The sequence below is a fragment of the Nipponia nippon genome, unplaced genomic scaffold, assembly GCF_047370975.1.
Source record: "Nipponia nippon isolate SJK-2023a ecotype South Korea unplaced genomic scaffold, ASM4737097v1 scaffold_1, whole genome shotgun sequence".
Taxonomy (NCBI): Eukaryota; Metazoa; Chordata; class Aves; order Pelecaniformes; family Threskiornithidae; genus Nipponia; species Nipponia nippon.
This window is the reverse complement of record NW_028262290.1, coordinates 162,015,307-162,041,575: the sequence shown is the minus strand read 5'-3', so window position 1 is coordinate 162,041,575 and position 26,269 is coordinate 162,015,307. Positions and strand designations below refer to the sequence as shown.

At 49.9% G+C, this 26,269-nt stretch overlaps 1 protein-coding gene across 6 annotated transcripts in view; it reads right to left on the bottom strand.

The window, feature by feature from the left end:
• Nucleotides 1-25,714, bottom strand: part of LOC104021753 (mitogen-activated protein kinase kinase kinase 3) — an 83,623-nt gene extending 57,909 nt beyond the window's left edge. For 2 of the 6 annotated variants that reach the window (XM_087731014.1, XM_087731033.1), the window contains exons 1-3: nt 25,565-25,714; nt 4,677-4,770; nt 3,275-3,354 (exon numbers count right to left, since the gene is read on the bottom strand). Coding sequence is in view for 3 of the 6 variants with exons in the window: in XM_087731033.1 (XP_087587159.1) it covers nt 3,275-3,278 (4 nt within the window). In the remaining 3 variants the exon portion in view is untranslated. Of the gene's footprint in view, nt 1-3,274; nt 3,355-4,676; nt 4,771-24,371; nt 24,457-25,564 lie in introns of those variants that run through there. The other 4 variants (XM_087731003.1, XM_087731024.1, XM_087731041.1 and 1 more) reach the window with 3 other exon arrangements.
• Between the last annotated feature and the right edge of the window lie 555 nt (nt 25,715-26,269).

Sequence of the window (26,269 nt, the reverse complement as noted above, 5' to 3'; positions counted from 1 at the left end):
GCTTCTGAAGCAGTGACTGAACACCTACAACACGACCACATCTCTCCCTCCAGAAATCACGAAGTCTTTCCAACGCCATTTCCACATGCCAACCATCCCACTGTTCTCACCGCCTTTCTTTTCCACACAAAGAAAAAAATCAAATGCTTCAGTACAAAAAACAACCGTTAACACATCTGGAGTAAACTGTCCCAGGACAACACTAAATGGGAGCCCAAGTGACTTATTGAGGACCAAAGTGTGAAGCAAAACCAGAACAATTCCGTCCTGAGATCCTATGCTGTACCCAGTTGCTCTTCTGGCTGAAATTAAGCCCTCTCATCTATCCTGCAGAGAGATGCCCAGGTCATTCAGAGACAGCACTAAGAGAATATGTGTCAATCGACATGGTTGTGGCTGCGTCTACACATCATAAGACCACGCAGCGCCAAGGACCTCTGCTTAGGCTGGCCCCAAGCTGACACATATAGAGATACTGTCATGGACTTGCCACAGCAGAAGAACCTACCTGCAGCGGCGGGATGCCATGGCTGCAGAGGGCTAGTCCAAGCACCACTGCTCCGCATGACACAACCAAACTGCTATGTCAGAGGTGCAGCCCACGGAGACGCCAGAAGTCCCCACTTCCCATCTTGTGGTCCCCACACAAGGTCATGCAGCTTCCCTACAATGTGTCCAGGAGTGAACAGTCCTATGCTGAACTCTGAGACACTGAGCAGACTATAAATACATTCCTAGGAAGAAAGGTAGACCTGGACCGGACCTTCAAAGATCACCTCATCCAACGCATCTCCTCTGTGGTCTACCAGAACGGAATCAATGACATGATTGCAAATTCCCGGCTCTTCCCTTGAAAACACTGCCCCATCCCAATGCGTAGAGGAAAAAACACGCATCTAAAAGGAAGGGGGGAAGTGAAACTAATAAAACCTCAAAATTTAGCCTGATTTTCTGTGCGTCAGCAAAGCTGTTGCAACGATCCTTTAACTAACAAACACCACTCAGTAACACTGATCAAGATAGGCATCACTTCATCCGTCTCGCCCCAACAGTCAAGCCAGAGACCAGACTCAGGACCGCACCATGATCCTTTCTGAAAGCAGCCTGGCAGGTCTAAACTGGTCCTTACACAGGCACTGAGGCTATGCTAAGAGGAGCTACAGCAACACTCCAAGCAATGACACCTGGGAAGGGGACATGCACAGCACCTTCCCCACACACACAGGTGTAAGCAGAACTGCAAATCTGCACAAGACTCCTACCCATTCCGCTCGCCTTCCCAGAAAACAGTCACAGTGCCTTGCAATAGGGTGCACAGTATTCCCACAGTTACTGCCTCTCCAGTGCATCCATATTGTGTTTACAGCGGACAGTTTGAAGGCACCTTGAGCAGTTTGTATCAACCGTGCTCTCTGTAAAAGAAGTCATCACACTATCTGCTGAGAACCGGACTGGAGTCAGCAACTCATTCCCTAGTGGTGCTCAGAGCAAGTCTGAACTTTCCTTCTCAAAAAAAAAAAAAAATATTGCATTGACAAGGGAGTGGCTTTCACCTTCAGAGTGAAAATGTCTCTAAAAAATTGTGGGGTTTTTCACCAGGGATTTTAAACTGTAATTTGTCATTCTTTATATTGAAGAAGTAAGTCTGGACTTTCTACTCCCTTCCTTTTTTTTTTTTTTTTTTACTTGGCTTTAAATTAGTCCTCTCCCCACAAAATCTCTCTTCTAGGTAACAGAGAAAGAGAAAAAAGCAGAGAGGTAAAGCCGGGATGAGGTAAACACTGCTTTTTTTCCTTTCTCCATGTTTTTTCTCCTTTCTCCACATTTTTTCTCCTTAACAAACGGTTAAGGTGTGGCAGTGGCTTCACATTTTTCATTTTTTAAATTCAAACCACTGTCAAACTCTGAATCACTTTTCTACCAAGTTTGGAAGGACAATCCCTAAATTTACTGGTATTCCCCCCCACATCCTTTTCTTTTTTTTTAAGCACCATTTCAACCAGCCCTGAAAAGTTTTGGGTGAACTTGTGTAAATGCTGCAAATGTAAAAGTGAAGTTCTCAGCTTCAACCAGGAACCCTCCAAGATCTCTTTCCCTTTCTTGGGTCACCAGGTCAGGAAGCCATGTCAGGAGATGAATTTAGGCTCCTCTGTAACCTGCCTCTTTTGGTGATGGCAACAGGACAACCCAAGCTCAATTAGCTCCACGTGTTAATCGAGCACTGACACCCATGTGAGGTAGGACCTGGCCTTGTTCTTCAATCTGCTGAGCTTTCTCTTTTCAGCAAAATTAAAGAAAAGGAGCAGAAACCCCTACAGTTGCTGGGACTGCTGCTGGCTGGCAAAATGGCTTGTAGACCACTTTGGAATTATTTTTGTGGTCCATGTTCATTCTGCAAAGAGCTTTCTCATACTTTACCATGCTCATAAATGCATGAAATGCTGGCTGAATGCCAAACCCATCAGTGCTGCTGTCAGTGAGACATGCGTCTTCTGTGAAGCCCTTTAGCAGGGATGAGAAGACACCAGGCAGTCCCTCCAGCTGTGTCCCACCTCTGTGACAGGTTACAAGCACAGAAGCAGGGCATGGACATTTTCCTGCAAGTAAGGTATGATCTGGAAGAGTAATGTGGTAAGTTTGATGGCCAATGGCGTGAGAAGCTGAAGGAGGCCGGGGCTCTCACACTCATCTGCTCACGTGAGACAACACCGCTGATCTGATTATTCACGTGCTAAAACTGAGAGAGTCCAGCACTTCCAAGCGGTCCCGATTTCTGACATAACAAGTTTTCTTTAGCAGCAGAGATAAGATCAAGATCCTTATGTACCTCCAGAGCTACAAATAATTTCCACTTTAAAAAAATAAGTCTCCCTCAGCACCACAGAGCATCTGATACACAACTGTTCAGCGGAAGAGGGAGAAGGTGCACGTAATCCAGGTCACCGATTAGAAAAGCAGTATACTCAGGCTCTGTTTGAAACAGAAGCTTCCTTGGGAGAAGAGATAGAGGGAATGAAGATGCTCTGCCTAGAAATACAAGGCAGATTTGGGAAGAGGCTCCATCTAGAACATGGCCCACCAGATCACACTGATGGTAAGAAGAGAATTTGTCCAATTTTGACACCACTGGAGGGAAAAAAAAAATGAGAAAGCAATGTAATATTCAGCCAGACCATCTTGGCAATGTCTCCCACTCTGTTGTCATGCTTGGTAGCCCCAACCAAAATTAGCAGGCTGCAGAAAATTAATTGCTTCAGGGGAATCCAGTTCTTACCCATCTTTCCATCTACATCAGGCCTCCATTCCACCGGTCCCAGACACTTGTACCTTATCCTCCACTCTCAAGCATCCACCCTGTAATAACAAACATACACAGAGTTTACAGATGAATTTTGACATGTCAGCAGTGACAGAGACCGAACAGGACCACCCTTCACAAAGCATTTCCCCACCATCACCTGGGCTGGAGGAAAGAGGAGAACCGTTTAGTTCGGAATTGAGACCAGAAGTCTGCTCTCCTCTCCACACCCCAAAGGTAACACACTACAAACCTGGTACCTTTTTGTTTTTAAAATCTTGGAGTAACCACCTTATACTTGTGCCACAGGTCTCCTTTTGTTAAGGGCAGACCATCTTTAATACATTACACCTTTAATGTATTTTTTCACTATTAAATGTAACCTTAAAGCAATACCATCTTTAACGCATTACATTCTGCAGCATCCCTATGAAATAACACTCACTTGGGGAACAGACAGACAGCAGGACATGGAAAGTCAGTCCCAGAGGCAGCCTGTATTGAAGCAGAAACCTAAATTTAGGCCTTCCAAATTCCAGCCAAGGTTCCTCAAGGCTGGACCAGCCTTCCTCTGACCGCATGGGAAAAAAAAAACCCTGAGTCTGGGCAGTTCTCGGCAGGAACGTATGCCCCATACATCCCTCTTGGCAGGCCGTGCCCCTACAGCCCTTCCAGAGCCCCTGTTGCCAAGAGCTCCTCATGGCTATCCGCTAATTTGCCCAAAACTGATGCAGGAGGGGGTTCAGCTACCTGGCACGCTGCATTTAGCCAAAGCTCTGTGCCCAGCAAAGGGGTGGGTTTTTTCGCTCACCAAGAAACTTAGAGTGTAAACCCGAGCCTGGTGGAGTCAGTCCTGCTCACTAGTGGAAAACCTCATTTTAGACGGAACAAAGGTATAACGCACCTCAAGATGGGCACCTTTTAAGCAGCAATGGGATAAAAGTGATGAGCAAAGACCAGTCCGCTTTAGCTGACTGATAAGCCCACAGATTTCTTGGCCATAAACCTGCGTGATAGCGTGAGTAAATGGACAGACATCTCAAGGACTTCATCTGACTTGCAGGGCAACATTGCCCCACAGCCAACGAGAGCTGAGTGTGCCAGGACACGGACATGAATTCTGCAGTGTTACGCATCGCAGACTGGGCAGAAGCAGTAGAAAAAGGCACTTTGAAAATCTCCCAGCTCGGTCAAATCAATTTAAACACAATTAAAAACATCTGAAGTGAACCAGGAACGGGAATAGGCTGGATTAAAATGATTTTCTGCAACTCTGGCGCCTTGGTGCTGGCAAGCAGGAGGATATTTATCCAGCCTATTTTGAGAGAGACGAGCAGGAAAGGAAAGCGATAAGAAAGCAGCAGAGGCGGAGACGTACATGTGCCCCGAAGTGCGTTGTTCCTTTTGCTGCTGCAGCTTCCTCTCAAGGACAGCACCATTTAGCCGAAGAGCCCACGGCCGCCCAGGACTGTCTGTTTTCAAGGCAAAAGAAGAGGCAAGGAACTAACTAACAGACTTGGAAAGGTTTAAAATCCCATCTTGAGAAGGAACCGGTCAGTCTATGCAAAAGTGGATCAAGAGAGAGCAGAAAACCACCAAAAAGTAGTGTAAAAATTCCATCTGGTTACAACAAGAGCAGGAAACAGCCCAAATCTTCACTGATTTTGCTTTCAAAATTGATGCGATGCTTCCAGCAATTAAGCTGTGTGCAGAGTTTGCACCAAGGGCCACCTGCAGATAGCCTGGATTAACCCTAAACTCCTGGGCTAGCGCCGGCTAACTCTCCCATCAGTGTAACAGACTTTTCTAATGGCTTTATTTGGAGACCTTCCAGACCTTTGCAATCCCTGTCTAGTTACAAAAGCATGCACCTACAGGAACCGTGCAAATGAATCCTGGAAAAACAGGTGACCTTTCCATCGGCAGAGCCCTGCCCTGTGCTTTCTCCATCACCTCCGCCACAGCAAGCCCCCAAGACCCCACTGCCCAGCTCTCGTGAGCAAACCAGCCCCTGTGCACGGTGCGGGAAATCTCCACGGATACACGGGAGAAAAAAGGTTTTCTATTTTAGCAAGATCTCTTCAATCCTGAACACAGCCAGCCTTCAAATTGGACTGCAAACACGGGCGATTTCCGTGGCTTCCCAAAAATACATACCAGCAGCTTCCTGTTACAGAAGGACAAATTCCTGTTTCTAGTACAAATTATGCCCTTTTATTATCTCCCTTAAAAAACAGGGGGAAAAAAGGGAAAAAATAAGGGGGAGGAGGGAAGGAAAAATCCTTTTTCTATTCTGATACACTTCAAAGCAGCATCCCCCTTCTCCTGCCACTAAGCTCCCTGATCAGAGCCTTCAAGTGCCGGCAGTTTACAACACAAACCAGCGAGCATCTGAAAGAGGGCTCCTGCTTCGCACTCCACCGCTCCCACAGCTGGCGGATCCAGCTGTAAATCTACTGTAAATCTCCATCGTCATGTACAAACTACTGCCCTGGTAACCTCACCGTGCACAAATGCCTCCTACCAAGCAACGAAAGTAAGAGCTCAGCAAAGCGTCAGCTCCCAGGGATGCTGGGGCGATGCCGTACTCATATCCCAGGTTTGTGTCTTGCACGCAAGAAACTTTGGCTGCTCCCGTCTGCTCAGGAAGCTGCTGGAGGTTACTTAACCTGCAGGAAAGCCCAGTATAGATGCTCTCATCTGGAATAAAAAGCAGCTTTGATTTGACTGAGCTGAACTCAATTCTGCACCCAAAGCAGCTCAACATCATTATGGCTACATGAGTGCAGAGTAGGAGTATCCACGCGAGAACGATATGCAAGGTGGTTAATTCACTTTAAAAATCAATCCCAGTTCTTCCCTTTTCACCCCATACTCCTGACTGGGAAGGGATTAAGCAAGACTGAGTTCAAGGGAGACAACAGCAACATTTCTGCCCAGCTAGACATGACTCCAGCCTCTGTGCATCGAAGTTGTGGAAAGCAAAGCGGGGAGGAGAGGATGGAGAAGAGCGATTTTTCTCGGGATGTGAGGGAAGACAAAAACGTGACTGGAAGAGACTTACTGGGAGGAAGGATGCAAGATGGAGGTTAGGAAAGCTTGAAGAGCACAGTCCAGCATCGAGAGCTGGAGTAACCAGCAGCCTACCATTGACGTGAAATGGGATTTACAGCATCACTTACCCCCAAAAGGGCTGTTCTTACCCCACAGAGGCTCAGCATCCAACATAAAACACGGCCTCCAAGCCGGGATGTCTTGCCACTACTGCAGGTGATGTTTCCCTCTGCAGTTTATCATCCCCAGGCTTCCAGGGAAAGCAGCACCTACTTATTCCTCCTGAGCACCACTTAACACTTTGGTTTGAAGTGTAGGGACACACCGCCGTAAAAAAAAATAATAATAAGCCACAGTTGCCCCTGAAATATGGCTCAGCTGGAAAGCTACTCAAACTAGCATTGCTAAAATTGGGACTTTCCTTGTTTTTTCAAGCAGCAGGGAACAACATGTTGGGCTCAGAGAGTTTAACAAGCAAGAGTCAAGCGGAAAAAATCTCTCCTTTTTAAGAGTTGACCACATTAACTTTCAGCAAGTTTCCGGGAGTCCTGCCAGGGCGCTGGAGTTTTGTATACTACAGAACTGTTAAAAATATTATTGTAAATGTTATTTTCAAAAAGCTTCAGAGGCCAGGGCTGGGGTAGTGTTAAAAACAACAGCAAAGCAAGTGAGATTGTTTTAACACTGCGAATACAAACGTATGCATGCTGATAGCTCCGTCAAACAGCCTGCAGGCTTGGCAAAGATGGACTCAAATGCAAAGAAAGAGCGTTGAAATATTACAGGTTTCCTCAAATCATCTCAACCTCATCCTTATGGTTTTGTTCTAGATGCTGTAGGACATTTGACCTGGTGCACATAGAGCTCCCCTGGAAATGGGATCCATATTTAGGGGCTACACAAAAGAACAGCTACATTTTGGTGACACTTCAGGCACATAAGACCCAGCTCTCATAGAGTTTTTCTGCTCAGGTTAGGATGTGTCACACAGGGTTAGTCAAAAGTAGCCATTTAAGACTATGCATCTATGTTTATGAGCATGCAACTGGGACAGACTTTTTGCAAACATTTGTGTTACGGGGCCAGGTTTGCAGGCCTATCTCCCAAGAAGGCTCAACGGACAAAACGCATGAGCCAACAGGAGGAGGAAAAAACCTTTCCTGAGCGTGCACTGATCAGGCTGCTAAGCAAGGAGTGATATACATGCATCTCCACAGCTCACCTAAGGAGCAAGCCAGTGCTCTGGGCACTACAGCGCACGAAACCCAACAAGCAATTCTATATGAACATGCATCTGTTGAGGTTTCTTCTCCCCATTTTTGGGCCCGGCACCCCAAAACTGCTTAAGAATCTTTTTCACAACATGTTTTGCTGGGAGAAGAGATCTGTGCTTAAGAGCCAGCGCGCACGATGGAGGATACCTTTAGTCAGCGACCCAGCCAATGCAGCTGTATTCAACAGCTGCTTCCAAAGAAAAATCTCCTGAGCCATCCTGTTGATTCCAGCACGTGTACGTAGAATAAGAGCTTTAACACCTGCATGATTCCTGCTGTTAACTTCCATGACAGCCCTTTAAAACAGCCATTGAGACCTTAAAACCTCTCCCCTCTCAACCCTTCCTCTTCCTGCAAATGACTTTGTAAGTGAAATGTTGCAGACAGCATGCTCCAATAAGGTTGGGGTTTTTTTCAGTTAGTGTCTTTTCTTGCTTTACAGTTAGTGTCTTTTCTTGCTTTACAGTAATAATCCTTTTACCAAATTCAGTGGAATAATCAGTAATTTATACTGGCATATAAAATAGCTTTGATCTTGCATACAGAACTCAAACTTCTGGAAACCCATAAAATGAGGAAGCAAATCAAAAGGATTAGAAAGGACTCTTCCATCAGCAAAAACCAAACAACACAGCCCTATCAGGTCAGAGTTAATGTATTTTTTTATATATCTATAACAGACAAGTCAAGCAAAGCAAATTTCCAGAGAACACACATGGTCCCCTCTGTTTGGTTTTGCATTTGCATCAAGGTCTGCACAGCGCAGAACTGCGTCTCTGCTGAAATGGCGCTTGCTACAGAAGAACTGCCTCCTCCAGCAACCAGCAGAGCCCAACCAATTTGCAGACCCCCTGATTACACCCTAAAGCCCACCTCAGTCCTACCATACGCTGTGCCTAAATGTGAATTTTTAAAGCAGGCACTGAAGTGACAATGTCTAATGGATCCTCATCTCCTGCAACCCAGTACGTCCATCTCCCCAGAAGCCAGCCAAGCCAGGATTATTTAAACACACATCCCCGCTTGCTAGGGGATAGCACTGTTCTGCATCATTTCCCTTTTTACAGGGCAAAATCATGTCTTCCGATAGTTATCCGTGCACTTATAAAGCAGGAAAAAACCCTGATGCAAGTTACAGCAACAGAAACCCTCTGATTTCAATGAGCGTACCCCCTTAAGGGAACACGGCAAAGGGGAAGGTGTATCTCTACGTATAAGATAAAAGCCAACGGCAGAAGAGAGTTATAATTTCTTCCTCCTGCAGGTTTTCATGGCCTTTTTTTTTTTGTGTTTCTCCTCAAATGACTGAAGGCTTTGTGGGGGGGAAATTAAACGAAGAAAGCATATCTGGAAAAGTAAGGATTCAGGCCTCTTTCTTCTATGTCCCTGGGGAAAAAAGAGGAAGAAGAAGGAGCAGAAACCAAAAAGGAGGAATTGCTAAAACCTTCAGATTAAATATGCTCTCTGAAAAGCATCTGTCTCAGAGCAAAACCTTTCCTGGCAAAAGCAATTGGGAGAAAAGCATCTGCGCGGCACCGATCTGCTATCCAGCATCAGAAATGAAGAGTCTCTGTCAACAAAGCTTTACATCAAAGAGCTGCAAAGCCAGCGTCGTGCCATGGAGAACCTGGCTTGACAGCCGGCACCTGCACCGGGGACTGGGACACACATTTCTCTCCAAGGATAACGGTAGGCAGGAACCAACCCTGTCTCTGGGGCTTTGACCTCTAAGAGTATCAAAAGCATTACAAACTTTATGACTGGTCCAACATGCTCTAACAGGGAGGTTAACACTAAATGACCAAGCTTTGGACTGGGAAGGAGGGAGGTCCATCCCATGCCCTAAGTGGGCAGCAAGACCTCATGGCAGTACCAGGGCTTTTAAGCCACTGTGCCATCTTCCACGCTCATCCCACCTTCTAGTGACTCACTTTATCTCACTTGCAACATCCCGCTGACAGCACACAGGATAATGCCTGTATCTCCTACGAGTTGTCCTACCAGCCTTTGTATACCACCATTTACCCTCAACCGGCTGCGATCGATAGTCCCTCTCACAGCCATCCCAGCGCACAGCGTCCTCCTTAACGAGCTGCAGCCTTACCCCCGCAGCCCATCTAGATTTGATTGATCACAACACGACTTTTCAATCGACTGCGAAGCCGAGGGATGAGGACTAATTGACCGCTTTCTGCTCTCTCAGCAGCTACCTGGTTATTTTGCTCCTTCCTCACGGACAAGAAGCGTGAGCTCCACAGCATGTGGGGAGACCAAGACCCGAGGATCAGCCCCCAAGAGCCACTGCAGAATTTGCAAGGTCCTTTTCTTGCCCACGCCACTTCTGCCATGTAATTCTGGATCGAGATTAGACCAGGGGGAGGAAGCCGAGCTCAGCGAGCACTTGGTGGCAAGTGAAAATTAAAAGATATCTTGTGGTTTTGGGCAGAAGGACCGTGTTTTGGCATAGCCCCAGGACACTGCTGTCTCCACAAGCTGCTGGTTTGTGTGTGCCGTCGGTGGGGTGGTGACAGGGTTATGAAAGAGAAACACGTGGGTCAGCTTTCACAGAGGTTTTGTTCTCTTTGTCCTCTTGACTTGTAGTATCACATGAACTCAAGTACGCTTGCCTTCGTGTGTGACTAAACACGATAAAAATAATGAGCCATCAACAGTGCAGGAACCAGACTGGGCAGCACACGGCCATATGGTCACACAACCTTACAGGTCTGGGAGCCATATGGATTGCCCAAGGCTCAAAGTGCTCAGGCCCTCCTGGGTCTGCCCTGCCTCTCCTGCCAGCCCTTCACCATCCAATTTTCACATGAACAAGGGGGAATGGTTTTAAACTAAAAGAGGGGAGATTCAGACCAGATATAAGGAAAAAATTTTTTACAATGAGGGTGGTGAAACACTGGAACGGGTTGCCCAGAGAGGTGGTAGATGCCCCATCCTTGGAACATTCAAGGCCAGGCTGGACGGGCCTCTGAGCAACCTGGTCTGGTTGTAGATGTCCCTGCCCATTGCAGGAGGGATGGACTGGATGGCCTTTAAAGGTCCCTTCCATCCCAAAGCATTCTGTGATTCTATGGTTGCGGCTCTGCAGAGCCCACACATAGTCTGTCGCTTGCTGCAGCACACAAGAGGCAGCTTCTTCCAGAGAAGGAGAAGCAACCTCAAGTTGCCCAACCTGTGCCACCCGCAGCCATCCGGTAACGGTGACCTGCTCCCCCGGTGCAAGGCAGCAGGTCACGGCTGCTGTGCTGGCTCTCCTTCATTCCCCCAGCCCGGTGGGGGGAAGAAAAGATGAGGAAGCTGAGGAAAAGGCAGATCTTGCCTCTAACCCAGCTTAGGGCATTGCAGAGCGTAAGGCTGAGCACGACAGCTCACCGATGCCAAGAGTGGTCTGCAAGGGAGGCAGAGCGATGAGTAATTTCCTCTCCTACGGCATCCAGCCTGGTGCGGTGCAATGGAAAGTGGTAGGCAGCAGAAGGCTGTGGGCCTTCTCAGCCATCTCGGAGGAAGTCTGACCCGAAAACCTTCAGAAGAGAGAAGCCCACCACCCTCAACAGACCGTGGACCAACCCTCAACTGTCAAGGCAGCCGCACAACACTTCTGAACTGGAAAACCATCAGAGCAGCAGTTGCTCGGCTGCTCCAAAATCAGATCACTTATTAGGCACAGTGGGGAAACAGTCAACTACTTTTAGAAGAAAGCTCTGGAGAAAAACAGTTCAACTCAATATTGATTCCCACGGTCCCATTACAGACAGACAGAATTAATTTCCAGGATGGAAAGAAATATATGCCTGCATATCAAAACAAAATACAGAAGCCTTTCCAGTTCTTCGGCTGCATTTCAATGGAAACCAGAAGGCTGTCACGATGGAAAGATTTCAGTTTTCTAATTAATCCTCCCTGCTGAGCGTTTAATGCCGCTAATTGATGAGGAGAGGTGGTGTCCACACAGCATTTGCAATTGCTTTTTACATCTTTAGACCAAATTTTCTCTAAATTAAATAATAATAAGGCAGATTTGCTCCCTGCATGCACTGTGCCCTCCTCCCTAGAAGATGTCTTGTTGAGGGAAGGGAGGCGAAGCCCATCTCAGAGCTGATTTACAAGTGTTGGAAGTTTTCCTGGAAAACGTCATCTGCGATACTGTCACTTCCACAGAACATGCCAAGAGAAAGACCATGGGTGCCAGGGACACGGTCTGTACCGTGAAACGCCCGCTCCTGCCCTCCACGGATCTAGGGGACAGCTTCTCCTGATTCAACACAGCAATCGCTTAGCCAAGAGATGTCCCGTAACACCTCCAGCACCTCCATAACAAAATGCACCACAGTGTCAGGAAACAGATCATCAGGCCACAGCACAGCCCCAGGGGCTCAACACAGTGCCACCACCAGCAAAAACATCTCGCTGGTGGCAGAGCAGGCTTGGTTGGTCACCCGTACCACAGAACGATCCTGGTCTCTAATCCTAAATATTGATCTCACGCTGGTGTTGACCAGGAGACGCCTTTGGAGCCAGTGGATTGATCCTCAATGCAAAAGCCAACAGTGTCAACATGAGAAGCAGTTCAGCACATGCCTAGGTATGAAACTTCTGCTCCCGTCCCCGACGTGTGTTCAGCACATGCTCTAGTCCTTCCCTGAATTAGTTAAGGACAGAATCTGTCCCTTTATACTCAACACCCAGCAATTTCCATCTGGGAGATGCTAAGTGCTCTGAGCTGCAAATGAAATCAGGGAGCGTGAAATAAAAAGTACGCATGCACGAGGCCGTGCTATGGTTACTGAGGAGTAATAAACGAAGCAGTGTTGATGGTCCCCAAGCTCAGGCCTGAAACTCCAGCACTGATCTGTTTGTCATAGCAATAGCATTTCCACCTGCACCTTTCTGACGTCTCCTCCGGGAGTCTTCATGCACCACTGCCATAGATCATGGCCAACGGAGCCCAGGCCAGCTCTGCAGATGTTTAGCTGGCTGACCTCTCCTTACCAAAAGGCTTCTAATTTTTTTTTCCCCTATTATTATTAGTTTTCAAACCACCTACTCCATCATAAATGTAAAGTAAAATTAGCTTATTCCTAGAATGTTAAAAAAAGACGAGCTGACGCCTGCACAAACTGAGTCCCAGCAAGTCAACGGGAAGGCTCCAAGCATGCAAAGAATGTCGAGCCTAGAGCTTTTGGCCCTTTTACTACAAAATCCTGTTGCCGCAAGCAACTTGTGCACGTGCAAGTGGAGTCACGCGCAGGCAGAGCTCCTCACCTGCACAGGCTGGCCGCTACTCTTCTATACTACCCTGAGTAAACTACTCCTGTCTGCCCAACAGCCTACTAATAAGTATACTCCAGGGAGAGAACTTGCACGCCAGCAGGGAGGTGGACGAGATGATCTAATAGGACCTTTTCCATCTCTTAACTTTTATGCTTAGCCACAGGATAAATATCTCCCACGTTGTAAAGAAACACGCTGGCTTTGCTTGACTGCTTATGTTGGGAGAGCGTTGCCCTCTGAAGACATTTTGTTTCCCAGCTGTTATTTTGCCCACACTAACAGGACTTACCCAAGGAGAGTTAAGCAAAAGAGGGCTTGCATTTGCCTGGCGTTCGGCTTCAGTGAGCTCAGAGGCACCCAAGCGAGTCCCCCCAATTTCTCTCCCAGCAGCCACAAGCAGCGCAGGAACCTCGTTTCTGTGTTATCAGAGCACTTGTGCTTCTCTGAGCACTCAAACCCAATCCTGTCCAACATGGAGAGGCACGCAATTTACTTTTTTGCAGAAAGCAGGTTGGCAAGAGAACAGACAGAAGCATGCCCTCCATCAACCAGCTAGTTCAAGTCTCCTGCAACACACTGTCAGAAAATAGCCCAAAAAACCCACAACCACCCAGAAGGGGAAATGCAAGGAACCAAAGGGTTTGCAGAGAAGAGAATCAAATGCAGCTTAGAAGAGAATGGAATGGAATGGAATGGAATGGAATGGAATGGAATGGAATGGAATGGACCTTTAAAGGCCATCCAGTCCAACACCCCTGCAATGAGCAGGAGCATCTCCAACCAGATCAGGTGGCTCAGAGCCCCGTCCAACCCGACCTTGAGTGTTTCCAGGGATGGGGCATCTACCACCTCTCTGGGCAACCCCTTCCAGTGTTTCACCACCCTCATCGTAAAAAATTTCTTCCTTATATCCAGTCTGAATCTCCCCTCTTTTAACTAAAAAACCATTATCCCCTTGTCCTATTGCAACAGGCCCTACTAAAAAGTCTGTCCCCATCTTTCTTATAAGCCCCCTTAAGTATTGAAAGCTTACATCACCATTTGCATTGGCATTGATTCATGCCACTAGCAGCAGCAAGGCCCTCTCCTAGTTTTAAAATGCAAAAGAAGCGCAGTCACGCAGAGAAAGGTCCAGCAGCTGCACTACTCCAGCATCTCCAGAGCGTGTTCAAGCAAAGCATGCACCAATATGCAAGGTTTCTGCAAGAGACCATCCTCACACATAATCCAAAGAGCAACTGAGAGCCTCAGTATCACAGATCTGCAAATTTCACCATGTAAGGAAAAAAAATCTTTTACCATATAAATTATAAAAAAAAAAAAAACCACAGGCCATAAAAAACCCAAAAGCCACACAATCTAGATCTCTTGCAGCAAGACAGACACCAAGGGATGGGGAAGCAACACTGGAAGGGGAGTCAGGAGTAGAAGGTTTTGCTTCTGTTCCTAGTTCAGCTGCTGGACCAGGGGATGACCCTAAGCATTGCCAATTCTCATAGGATTCCGTGTTTTTCATAAGTACCCGGTTCCTGAAGTCACATGATTACATCAGAATCCACACTTCCTTTTTCTTGGTTAAAAAGAAGTACTTGTAGATGTCAAATGTTGAAGAAAGAAGTGTAAGTCATGAAGTTTGAAATGCTCAAACAAAAAGAAATAGAAAAAAATATTTTTTTTAAAAAATCGCTATTTTAAACTTAATTATTCATTTTTTGGAGGAAAGAACGTGATCCAAGATTCTTTTCCTCCAATACTATACACTGGAAAACTTAGACTGGGTGGGGAATGACTTAATTTGGCGGAGGGGGGTTTCCAACATCCCCATCTGTAAGTTACAGATGAGAAAACACAGCCTTCATAGCAACACCTGCCTGGGAACTCGGTAGCCCCTTCGAGGTACCCTGATGCTGGCCTCCCTAGTCAAAAGAGCATTATGCACTGGGGGACAATATGAAGGCACAGCAATTTAAAAAAAAAAAAAAAATACAGCAGAACAGCCTGCCAAATTTTGCTTCCACTTATTTTATGCAGCATCAAGCAGGGTAAAGCCCTGGAAGTCAGCTACGCCAGCTCATCTGCTGGCATCCTCCCCTCACCAAAACTACCGGATTTATAGCTGCGGATGGGTCTTGCCCAGCAGAAATACCTTATGGTAATAACCAGTCTGTAAATAAGGACTTGACCTTCTGAAAAAGCCTTTGTTGGCTCTTACAGAGCTCATCCTATGCTGCTGCTGAGCCCCAGGGGCAGTGCTGCAGCCCGCTGTGCTAGCCAGCGTGGCACTACAGGCACATGGGCTGCAGCTAGCCACCACTTCAGAGCAATGAACTCTGGCCCTGTATTCAAGCATCCACAAGCACAATGAAGAGAAGACCGCAGGTCACATTTATTTCCTTTTTTTGCATGGAAGACGACTATCAAGATCTAGAAGACTCAGATCTGGGGTGTGCTATGCCAACATCCATGGGAAAAGGGGGTAAAACCCTATGCTTTTGATTAAATCGGTCATCTTTACCTACTCTGCCCAAAGCTAACTAACTAAATAAGAAGCAGAGAAATTCAAAGGAGGAGGAGAACAGGAAGAAGCTGAGAAATCGTGGTGCACACAGCAGCTTCTGGTGCAGGGTGCTTGCGCAGGCAGCAACCCCATCTCCCCCGACTTGAGCTCAACTGTGCCGTTCCTCGAGCAAGAAGGGTTTGCTTTCCATCAGCCGTACAGCCAGAGACGACAGCAAGTCAGCTGTTCCTGCTTGCAGGACATGCACGGGGACAGAAAAAGGAAGCCTCGCTGTTCTCGCTGGCAAACGTTTCTGGGTTTCTGTATTATCTCATCTTTGAGATTACAAGGAAGTGAGCACAAACCTGTTCAGTCGCATTGTTCCCGCTCACCCCTGGCCAATGGCCGGGCCATTACGCTTCTGTGTTCCTGCTGTTCCCAGGGCTGAGCTGCTGCCCCTTGCAGCCCTTGGGCAGCTCTAACCCATTCCCGCAGCACACTGGGACACGTTTCTGCCTGCCCCAGCTGGGGAACTTAACCACAGCCGAGCACTGGCAGAGAACATGGACGGCACAAGAGGTCAGTCCACATCTATTAAATTCCTGAACTCAGCTAACATTGCTGCAAACAGTGTTTGACAAGCCTAACCCTTGCTCTTTCCGCCACCTGCACATTAAACCCACTGCTCCGCATCTCTCCCTATTCAAACCTTCCAGACTTTCTGCCTACGGAGGATTTCCCCTCCCTTCTCTTTGCCTGCTCTCAGGTGCCTGCGAAGGGTAGCTAGACTTGGGAAAGATACTGCAAAGGCTGCAGCAACCTGGTTGCAGAGGTTACAAAACACCTGGGGATCTCCTGCTATCAAAAGTTACCACACAGCTATCGCCGCTCTGATTCTCCTCTGGTTAATGCTCATCTTGCAGCGCTTGGTTCTCAGGAATGTGAGTGCTGCTGCGTTTAGACCGAGCAGACAAAACTAGAAAGTGAATCAAGGGTCTACAAATAAATAAATATTAATTTTTTTAATTAAAAAAAAAAAAATCAGATTGACGAAACACTAAAACACCTCTCCATAATACTCCACCTTTCTGCATCCCTATAGAATCAGAGTCCTCTATTTGAGCAAACATTATCAACAAAAAAACACAGTGCAATTATGGTTTTGTTTGCAGAATTTTCTCTGCACCTCCTTCCCCAGGAGCATTTGCTTTAAAAGAAAAATACCACCCGTAATGTTTCTATGCCTGCTTATTTAAGAGGAAAAATACAGCATGAGGCTCTGTAATGTTATTAGTACCTTTTCTCTTTTTATAGCAAAACATGACTAAATGAGATACGCTATGAAAACTAAACAGACCTGGAAGTTACAGGTCTTTTTTTCCCCCCCTTTCTCAAATGAAGTATTTTATTAGGCGAGCTCAAAAATCCAGATCACACATACAAAGAAACGAGTTTGGAAATCCCCCTCCCTCCACCCCCACTGCTATTTGCTAAGGAAACCAGATGCCCAAACCCAGCCAAAAAATGATCTCAGCCATTCTTAAGAGAGCCTACAGTGCATTTTCATGAGTCATGGAAAGCAACAACTCGTTGCTTTGGTAATGCTAGGTAAGCAACTGGTCATCCATCCACAACCAGACTTGCAGCAGTAAGTCAAAGAGCAGACCATTTCATGACAGATTACATCAGAGACGGCCCCAAAATAGAGCCTCGCGGCAAGTTTACCTCGCAGGAGGTTTTATAGGACATGATGCAAAGCGTGTCCTATGAAAGCATTCAGCAAAGCGTTCAGCAGCCGGGATCCCCCATGGTCCCGATCCCTGCGTGGCAGAGGTGTTTCTCGGTGCCCCACCTCCCAGCCCATGCTCAGAGCAGGCAGAGATGCCCGCTACGGGCAGCGAACGGAGCGGGAAGAGACAGATGGAGGCAGGGATTAGCGAGAAGAAGGCAAGTCCCTTACCCACGCTCTTCCCACGAGCCAGGGTAGATAGGAAACCTGTTGCCCACCAGCCCAAAAACCAACACTGGGGCAAGCAGGCTTGTAGTAAGAATCGCAGGATGCTTCATCCACCAGACCCCTTCCAACCATGGGTCCGTGGTGACTGCAGAGCGCACACACACGGGACTCGATGCACACAGTCGCGTGAAAGACGTACTTCAGCTTTCACCAGTCCCTGACCAAATTGCTTGCTCTTCTCATTTCTCAAGGACTGCAAGCTAATAACCAGAAGGATGCCAACCTGCGGTTAAGCAGAACACCGCTGTGTCTACCGCCATCTCAAGAATCATGCAATAAAAATACATGCAATTTATCCAAGCACTGCAATGGGAAAAATAGGCTTTCAAAATATGTATTATATATATAATTTCCCTACCACCCTCTCTGGGTGAGGGAGGCTACTGCAGGGGCACCACTCAAAGCCCTCGGTGACACTCCTGAACATGGCCATGAAGATGGTGGTGTCCATGATGCAGCCTAGAACCCTTCAACCATACCTGTCCAAGGCACCCATCCGTCAAAACCCAGGGCTGAGGTTTTGGAAGTCCAGCCCAAGACAGGTCAGGGAGGTGAGAGGTTCCCCCTGCAGCAAGGGGAGACCCTTTCCACCACATCCCATGTTCTTCCACAAACACCTCCCACCTTCATCACCTCTTGGCAACTCCCATAGCAAACACACACCCACCGCTGTCCAAGAAGCTCCCGCAGAGGTGAGACACCAAACTGCACCTCTCTGGCAATGCATGCTATGAAAGGTAAATCAGCTTCCCGTGTAATGATCAACTGGGTACTACAAGTCTTGCTCCATCTCATCCAAGTCCCCAGCAGCCTTGGGACTCTGTGGCAGTCCAGGACGAAAGCGCAGTGTGCCACACCACCTCCCCGGGACAGCCCAACCGCCGGCCTCAAAGGGAAGTTCTCCTCCACAGGATCTCCTGGACATAGACCAAGACTTGAACTAGCTTGTCCCCAGCTTTCCCTCCAGAGATGAAGACAGTTGCAACCTTCAGCGCCTTTTACGCTGGTCCAAGAGCCGATTGTTTGGCCTCACCTCCTATAACACAAACTGCAAACAGAAAACACATCCTCACCCCGTACAGCCCCATCCCGAAGCCGACCAGGCACGCACCAGATGTTAGTCACACTGGTAATGCTGTAGGTGAAATTGCTGAAATATTGCGATGATTAAACATTTTCTCTCTTTTTCTTGAGTCATCAGCCAGGTAACACAGTGACACACGTCATGCGTATCTTTAACAACGCAGCGCCTTGGGGAGAGCATCGTGGAGAGCGCCAGCAAGCATCCCCACCCCAAACAAAACCAGGCAAGAGCGGGCATGGTTCCTCAAATCCTTCACGCTCAAGGGATCGTTTCAGCCAAGCGAGGTGAAGCCAAGCCAGTCTTCAAACAGAGACCATCATCAGGGTACGCAGAAAACAAAACAGCTGTCCTTTTGTCGGAGCCACCCATGACTCAAGTCCATCCAGGAGCCCTTCGTATTCCCTGGGCAGCACAGCGAAAAGCGACTGTATCACAAGATGGGGAGCAAGCGGGCATCAGCCCAGGCCACCGGTGAAGCAGATCCCCCAGCCAGCAAAGCCAGGGTGAGCCAAGGACGGGGAGTGGGAGAGAGCATCGGGCTGCGTGGTCCCACATCCAGGCAGATCTGACGGTCCCCTCCCAGCTTCAACACCCAGAAGGCTGCAACAGGAGATGCCAGCAGGGCTTCCCCCGGCTGCCACCATCAGAGGAGCAGCTCCTGGGAGTTAACAGGAGCCAAGTATGATGTTTTCCAGTGAAAACCCAAGAAAGAAGCATGACAGGACTTGCCCCATCATCATTCCTCCAAGGCATTGCAACTGGCTGCCCGCAGCCACCATTCAGAGGGAATACACAGTGAGAGCACTAAAACAGCACCTTTCCCTACCCTTTTCCTTCTGGCAAAACATGGCACAGCTTGGGAACAGCTTCAGTTCACCCTGGCGCTGGGTTTATCTCAGGCAGCAACAACGTTCAGAGCTGGACCTTGAACCTTTCAATAAAACCAATGATGCAATAAGCTAAGCACAGCCCAATACAGCCTCTGTTTATCTCTTTTACTTGCCACCAGCACCATCCAAAGAGAAATAACTGAAATATCTTGCATATTTCTCTAATGACTTGCTACTCTGTTAGCACTGGCACCGAGGGACCAAGGAGCAGCAAATGCATTCCACCGGTTTATTAATCGGGTGCTCAGGTTTCCCAAAAGCCGCTCTCCAAGCGGGAAGCCAGCAGAAGGATCGCAGCAGCGGGATCAGCGCTGTAGTTTTGCGCTGAAAGGCAAACAGACGGCACCAAGGCTGCAGTGTGAGCACCTTGCATCACCAAGGAAAGCTTTCCAGGAGCTTGGCCCAGCCTGGTATCTTTACTGAAGGATGCTTCACCAGTTCAGCAAAACAAGCCCTGCCCCACAGCTCCACACTACATCAATGCGTTGACCAACCTCAACAGAACCAAGCCCAAATCTCTGATTTCCAAGTACCGGTTGTTCATCACTTACACACTCCCAGACCGCTCTGCCCCACCGTCCCAGCCCGCACACCTCCCTCCAGCCACCCACTTCCACAGCGACCGCGTTATTTCTGCTGCGGATACCAAGCTGAGTTATCAACCCATCAGCATCACCCAGCTATAGATAACACTATCAGCTGCCCTTTGCGATGACACTGCACTGAGCCAGCATGCAAAAAAGGGACAGTCCCCCCCCAGGGCACTCCGGGGTAGCGGCAGAGAGGAAGAGATGAGAGAGGCTGAAAGGAAGAGGGTATTTAAAATGGGGTTTCTGGGCACGCACACACCTTTCCTTCAGTTCACCCTCACCACCAGCTGTAACAGACCTCACCCTACACTTTCTCCCCAAGCCATTTTCCCCGACCAAGTCTTCCTTACCACAGCACTCGGGTTGGCCCACGCAGGGGATGCGCCTTTAACCCGGATCAGAGGCGAGATTTTCCCGTTCTTGAGAAACGTGCCCACCACCCTGTGCCCACCACCCTTCTGCAGGGTCCCCATGCCTCGGCACGGGGCATCACTGCTGCCACCTCGCAGAGCAAAAGGTGCAAACAGCACACTATGAAAAGATTACACCTCTGCCAGATTTTTTTTAAGCTCTTATCATGGAGGGCACTGCACTATTTCCAGTTTACAACTAGATTACGATGATCTGACCTCTGCTCAACCACAAAAACCCGAAGAGGCTGTAGTGCAAAAACACTACGCAATCCAAATAATCCACTGTCCTCATCACGATGGACTTCCACGTAGAAGACAGATCTCAACAGATACCCCAAAGTCTTCCTCCGAACCTCTGCATCAAGACCAGCAGCAACAGAACTTGTGGCACAATAATGTTCATTTTTGCACATGATGTTCGGGCTAACAACTGTTACGTTCAAAATTTTCAGTAGTCCCTTGGGGGATTTGTGGGCGCTTGGAAGCCACTATGCAAGAAACACCTTCACGTGGACAAGACAAATGCAATCGCTCCAGGACAGTCCTGGTCATGCAGGAGCGCTCAAAGCACTGCAGAGGCCACAAACACCCTTCAGCAGTGTGGGATTTAAGACATTCCTACCTCCTTCACAAAGACTTCTTACCTCACAAATTATTTTCCCAAAGCAATTGCGCAGTCTTTTTTTCCTCCGAATCATGTAGCTATCCATCAGATGACGTTTTGTTATTCAGCACGCAAGCTCCTGGCCATAGTAGGTCTGCAGAGCGCCTCTAATCCACCCACCTAGGGCTATTTTTTCAAGCAATTTGGTGTTTAATCACTACCTGAAAACTCAAGCCATCCTCCCACCCTCTCCAAGGACCTGGCCCGCACACACGCTGTTTACACAGCAGCCCACGCAGTAACTCGGCCGGCTCCTTCCAGGATCTGGCCCGTGCCGCCAGGCACGGCACGCACTACGCGCTGCCGACTGGACTTTGTTCCCTGCAGCTTCTACAGTGCCAAACCCTGGCTCAGCTCCACCCTGGGTTTCATTGCTGCTGTGCCTTGTCCTCCCGGGGCTGCCCCAGATCATCTTGCAGAGTGGAGAGTATAAAATTAGGGGAGCTTTCATGGAAGTGACAATTAGTTCTGCGCAAAATAGTGGCCAACCCAGGTTTTAACTCAGGAGAGCAAGGCAGGCTCCAGCCTACTACAGGTTCTCATTAAATTCAGAGTCCCTTGGTCTCCACTAACATTTATAGGAGGATCTTCCAGGGTAGGAAAAAGTGTTTGGGGAATGCATTTGGGAGCTGAATCCCCCTCTTTTAGGGGGTTACAGGTATACCTTTCACCCTGACTTCTGAAAGTCTCAGAAAGTCCAGGTCAAACCCTCTGGGTAGCCTTCCCAGATGTCCCAAGCGCTCCGGGAATGGAAGCTGGAACCTGAGACCAGACACAGCACCGATATGCAATAGCATGTCCCACCCCAGTCCACAGAGATAGGGAAGCATGGAAGAGCTGCGAGCAGCCGCAGGGCTCGACCGTGAACCCACACACCCTCGGCTCGCTGAACCTTTCCACCGCAACCGCTGCGGCACCGGGTGACCCGGCTTTGGGCCAAACTCCTCCACGGGTCTCCACCGCCGAGCCATGCTGATGTTGCATCTTCCACCATCCCAGGCTCAGCTTGGCCCCAAGCCCTGCGGCTCCAGGGAAAGCTCCTGGAGCAACAGCCCCAGCGCTGCAAGAAAGCAGGGAGCCATGTACCCCCGGCCTGCAGCCCCGAAACTCTCCGCTAGCCCTGAGACAGCGTTCTTCCCTTGCTCTCCCTTCCCACATCATCAGTTTTCTGCAGGGAATAGCTTCCCAGTGGCTTTGAAGAGCATCTATTTTAAAGAGGATCTTTGCTTTTTCTTTCTTGCATCATTACAGATGAGCTAGGACAGACTGATTCAGTTGGACACCGGTGCCATTTTAGTGACTAATGGGAAGATTACTTGGCCAAACCAGATCAGAACTGCAGGGACAGACAGAAAACAAACAAAAATACCCACATATCCGCGCTCACACGTGCTTGCTTGCGCCTTCACAGACAAAAAAGCACTGGTCTTGTCCGTCTGATGCTTGCCACAGCGTTCACCACGTCGGATGAAGGCTCACGCTGCACGGGGCAAGCCCGCAGAGACAGCGTTTTTCAGGCACAATCGAGATGACATTCGTCATCTCTGCATCTCATATCACACTCAGCAAAGGCAAACGCGGTCCTGACCCAGTGTGCACGGCCGCACATGGGGATGGGGAACTGCTCCCTAGAGGGACCCGCCGAAAACGCCTGGTCACCCGTTTCCCCTTGTGGGGCTTAAATAGGAAAATAAATAAAGTCTGGGGACTGAGAGTGAACCCGCCAGGTTCAGGATCAGTGCGCAATTTATAGCTTTTCTAAAAAGTGTCTGAGGAAATAAAAAAAAAAAAAAAAAAAAAGTTGAATTCCATATTCCCCTTCTTATGGCTCTGTAATGCATTTTCCATCTCCCCGGTGCACAGCTGACATTCTGCACATTTCTGCGCACGCTGCACTTGGCCTGTACTACGTGCAGAAGAGGGAGTGGAAGCGACCGAGCCCAGCAGCCTCCTGCCGCTGTCAGGCATCGGCGAGCCCCAGCCCCGTCGCCCGCAGCTCCCCTTCGCAGGAGCCGGGCTGCAAAGGGCCCAGCCACCTCCTGAGAATGGCTGGCACGTGGGATGCACGTCCCTCTCCTGCGCTGCATGTCAGGATCCAGAGATTTGTAGAGAGAGAAAACATGTTTTCTTAAACCAGATGAACTACACAGGCTGAACTGTAGTTGAATATCTCTTTTTCCTTCTTTTTTTTCCCCCCCTTTTCTTTCAGATGATCTCCTCAATTAGGAGAGCCAAGGTAAGCTCAGAGCCATCGCTCCCTCCTAATTCTCAGCTCTGAGGTTTGTTGCTTCTGCGTGTAGACAGGCTCATACTCTCCAAAGCCAGCCTGCGTTCACCGAGCAGGCTAATAAAAGATATCCCTTCTAACAGCAAATCCTGACTCACTTCCCTCTGGCCTCCACCAGCAGGTCTCCGACAGCAAGGCCAGGTCAACCAGTACAGAAAATCCTGCCAGCTTTCACACTGGTCCAGCTGGGGAGAGCAGGGCTGGAAGCACATCGCCTTCGTGCCGCGGCAGCACAATCCATCCCACTGCTGGGCTGGGGAGCCAGGCACACCGTGCCATCCTCGCCGGCATCTTCCCGATGGGAAAATTCAGAAAATGATACATCAAGTCCAAGCTGCACGCTAACACTAGGAAGCATCATCAAGTGAGAGCAACATTTCAGAAGGGATGGAGAGAGGACCGTGCTCCTCTGGCTGCCGTAATCGCCGGCTCTTCACGACACGGTTTCTCCATCCTGGGTGAAAATCCAGACTACCTCCCTTTGCGTGAACACATCTCCCTCACGGGCTCTAACAGCCTCCAAAAACAGACACGCTTCGCTCACCAGCACACGTTGACAGGGCAGAGCTGTGGGTTTCTGATGGAGATTTAAGACCCACGGAAAAAATTGCAGTACCAAAAACTGTTCAGAGAAGCAAGATATAAAAGAGCCTTTAAATCCACATCCCACCAGGCTGGCAGCCCGTCCAGCCTCACGTCCTCCAACAGAGGAGCTTTTACAAGCTGCGAAACCTTCCTAAACCTCCTAAGCTGTGGAGGTGCACCCCAAACCTGCAGGAGCCCTGGGAAACATTGAGCCCCCCGGTTATAACTAGGGTCAAATTCGGGGCTCTGGAAAGCGTACCATCCAGTGCAGGCATTTGCAAGACACAGGTAGTCACAGGCAAGCCCCCAAATGCCGCAGATCTCCCATATGCCCGAGGAGAGGACTCCGGGAATTAATCCTGCACGTGCCGGACTGGAAATAAATTCACAAGGTGCCACAGAAGGAAATTCCCCCAAACCGCTCACACTCACCGAAAAAAGCAAAAGAGCTTGACCCTGGAAATCCCTGGGATCACTCAAATTCCGCACCAATCCCAAGCCTCCAAATCCTAAGCGAGCCCTAGATTTTCGGTCCGTGCACCGGCAACGCATGCGGACCCTGCACCGAACCGGGAGCGGGTCTACTTCCAAAAACCACCGGATTGCAAGACAGGAATTGAAGAGGAGGATAAAAGCAGCAACCGAGGGGGAAACCGCTCTCCAAGCTGTGCCGGGGCCAGCGAGAGATGCGCTTGGCCGCCGCGCAGGACCCGGCCAGCCCGCCGCCGCACGCCCACTCGCCCTGGCACACGGCTCCCACCTCCGCTCCTCGTCCCGCCCGGCTGCGGAGGGCTGAGGTTTGATGCCAATAGAGCAAAAACTCCGGGAGCATCAGCCTGATTCATGGCACCGCTCCCCCACGACAGCCGCTCGCTCCGTCCAGGTGGAAATCCAACTTCCCAGCTCCGCCGGCACGGCCACCCGCGCCATGCGGGTGCTGGCCTCCCTCGCCCACGGGGGTCGGTGCCCGCCACAGAGCCTTCCTCCCCGCTGCTCGCCCCATCCTCACCGCCCGGCACCGACTCCGTACGAGGCGGACTTTGCTCGTGGCGAGGCTGGATGGCGAGGGCCGGCGGGCATTCCCGCAGCTCCCTGGCATGGAGACGACGCTTTCCACCGAAGCAGGACCCAGCCTCGGCTGTCTCGATAGTTTAATGGATCCCGATATTGGGACGGGCTGTATCAGGGTCTAATCCTGGCGCTCGCTGTCAGCGGTGGCAGGGACTGGCTTCCAGGCTGACTCATGGCACCAGGGAATAACCTGGGAAAAACAGTTCCCCGAGCCCGGTAACGAGGGTGAACCCCCCCGGGGGGGGGGGGGGGGGCCGGTCCCCGCCGGGCTCCGCACCCAGGCACACGGCCCCCTCCCTGCTCGCCCCCCAGCCCAGCCACTCGCCCGGAGGGACAAGCTCCGACTTCCACGACTGGAAGGGGAGGAAAGAAAAAAAAGCCACCGAAGCCAGGCGCGGCTGCAAAACTCTCGGTGACCGCTGCGAAAAAGACAATTAAAAAAAAAAATGAAATTTAAAAGAGCGAAACGAACCCGAGCAGCACCGGAGCGGCTGCAGGGACCTACGGCCCGCGGAGCGCCCCGTCCCCGGGGCGGGGAGGGAGGAGAGACTCACCGGTCCGGCGGCGCGGCTACCCGCGAAGGGCCATGACTAGCGACTCCTGTCCCGACGCTTGGCCCGGCCCGGCCCGGCCCGGCCCGGCTCGGCTCGGCTCGGCTCGGCTCGGCTCGGCTCGGCTCGGCTCGGCTCGTCGCGGCGGCAGCAGCGGGGCGCGGGGCGGTGCACAAAAGCGGGAGGAAGCGGTGACGCGCGGCGCGGCCTCGACCAATGGGGTGGCGGGGGGGGGGGGGGGGGCGGGTTGGCCCCGCCGACGCCGAGCGAGCGGGCCGAGCTGGGGGCGCCGCGCCGCGCCGCTGGGGGGCGCCCTCGTAGCGGGGGGACCCGGAGCCCGGCCCGGCCCGGGGAGGGACCCGCAGCCCAGTGAAGATGGGGCGAAGGGCTTGCTCTCTGATAACTTGGTTTGGTTTTGCCTCTTTTGGGGGGAATTGAAGCAAAAGCGAGCCATAGTTTAGGCCAAAGTGTTCCCGGGGGGTGTTCCCCGGGGTTTTAACCCGCTGTCACAGCTTGCTCTTCAGAACAGCTCCGTGGGCATCTCCCCAGGGGAGGGAGATTTACACCCGCCTGTCCCAAGCCTCCTTTGGGTCTCCAGATCCCTTTGGACTTGGCTCTCCGTACAGGGAGAGACATCGACAGCTTAAAGGCAAAATTCACCCCCGAGCAAGGGCCAGCGCGAGTCTTGTGCCTGAAAGACAGATGGAA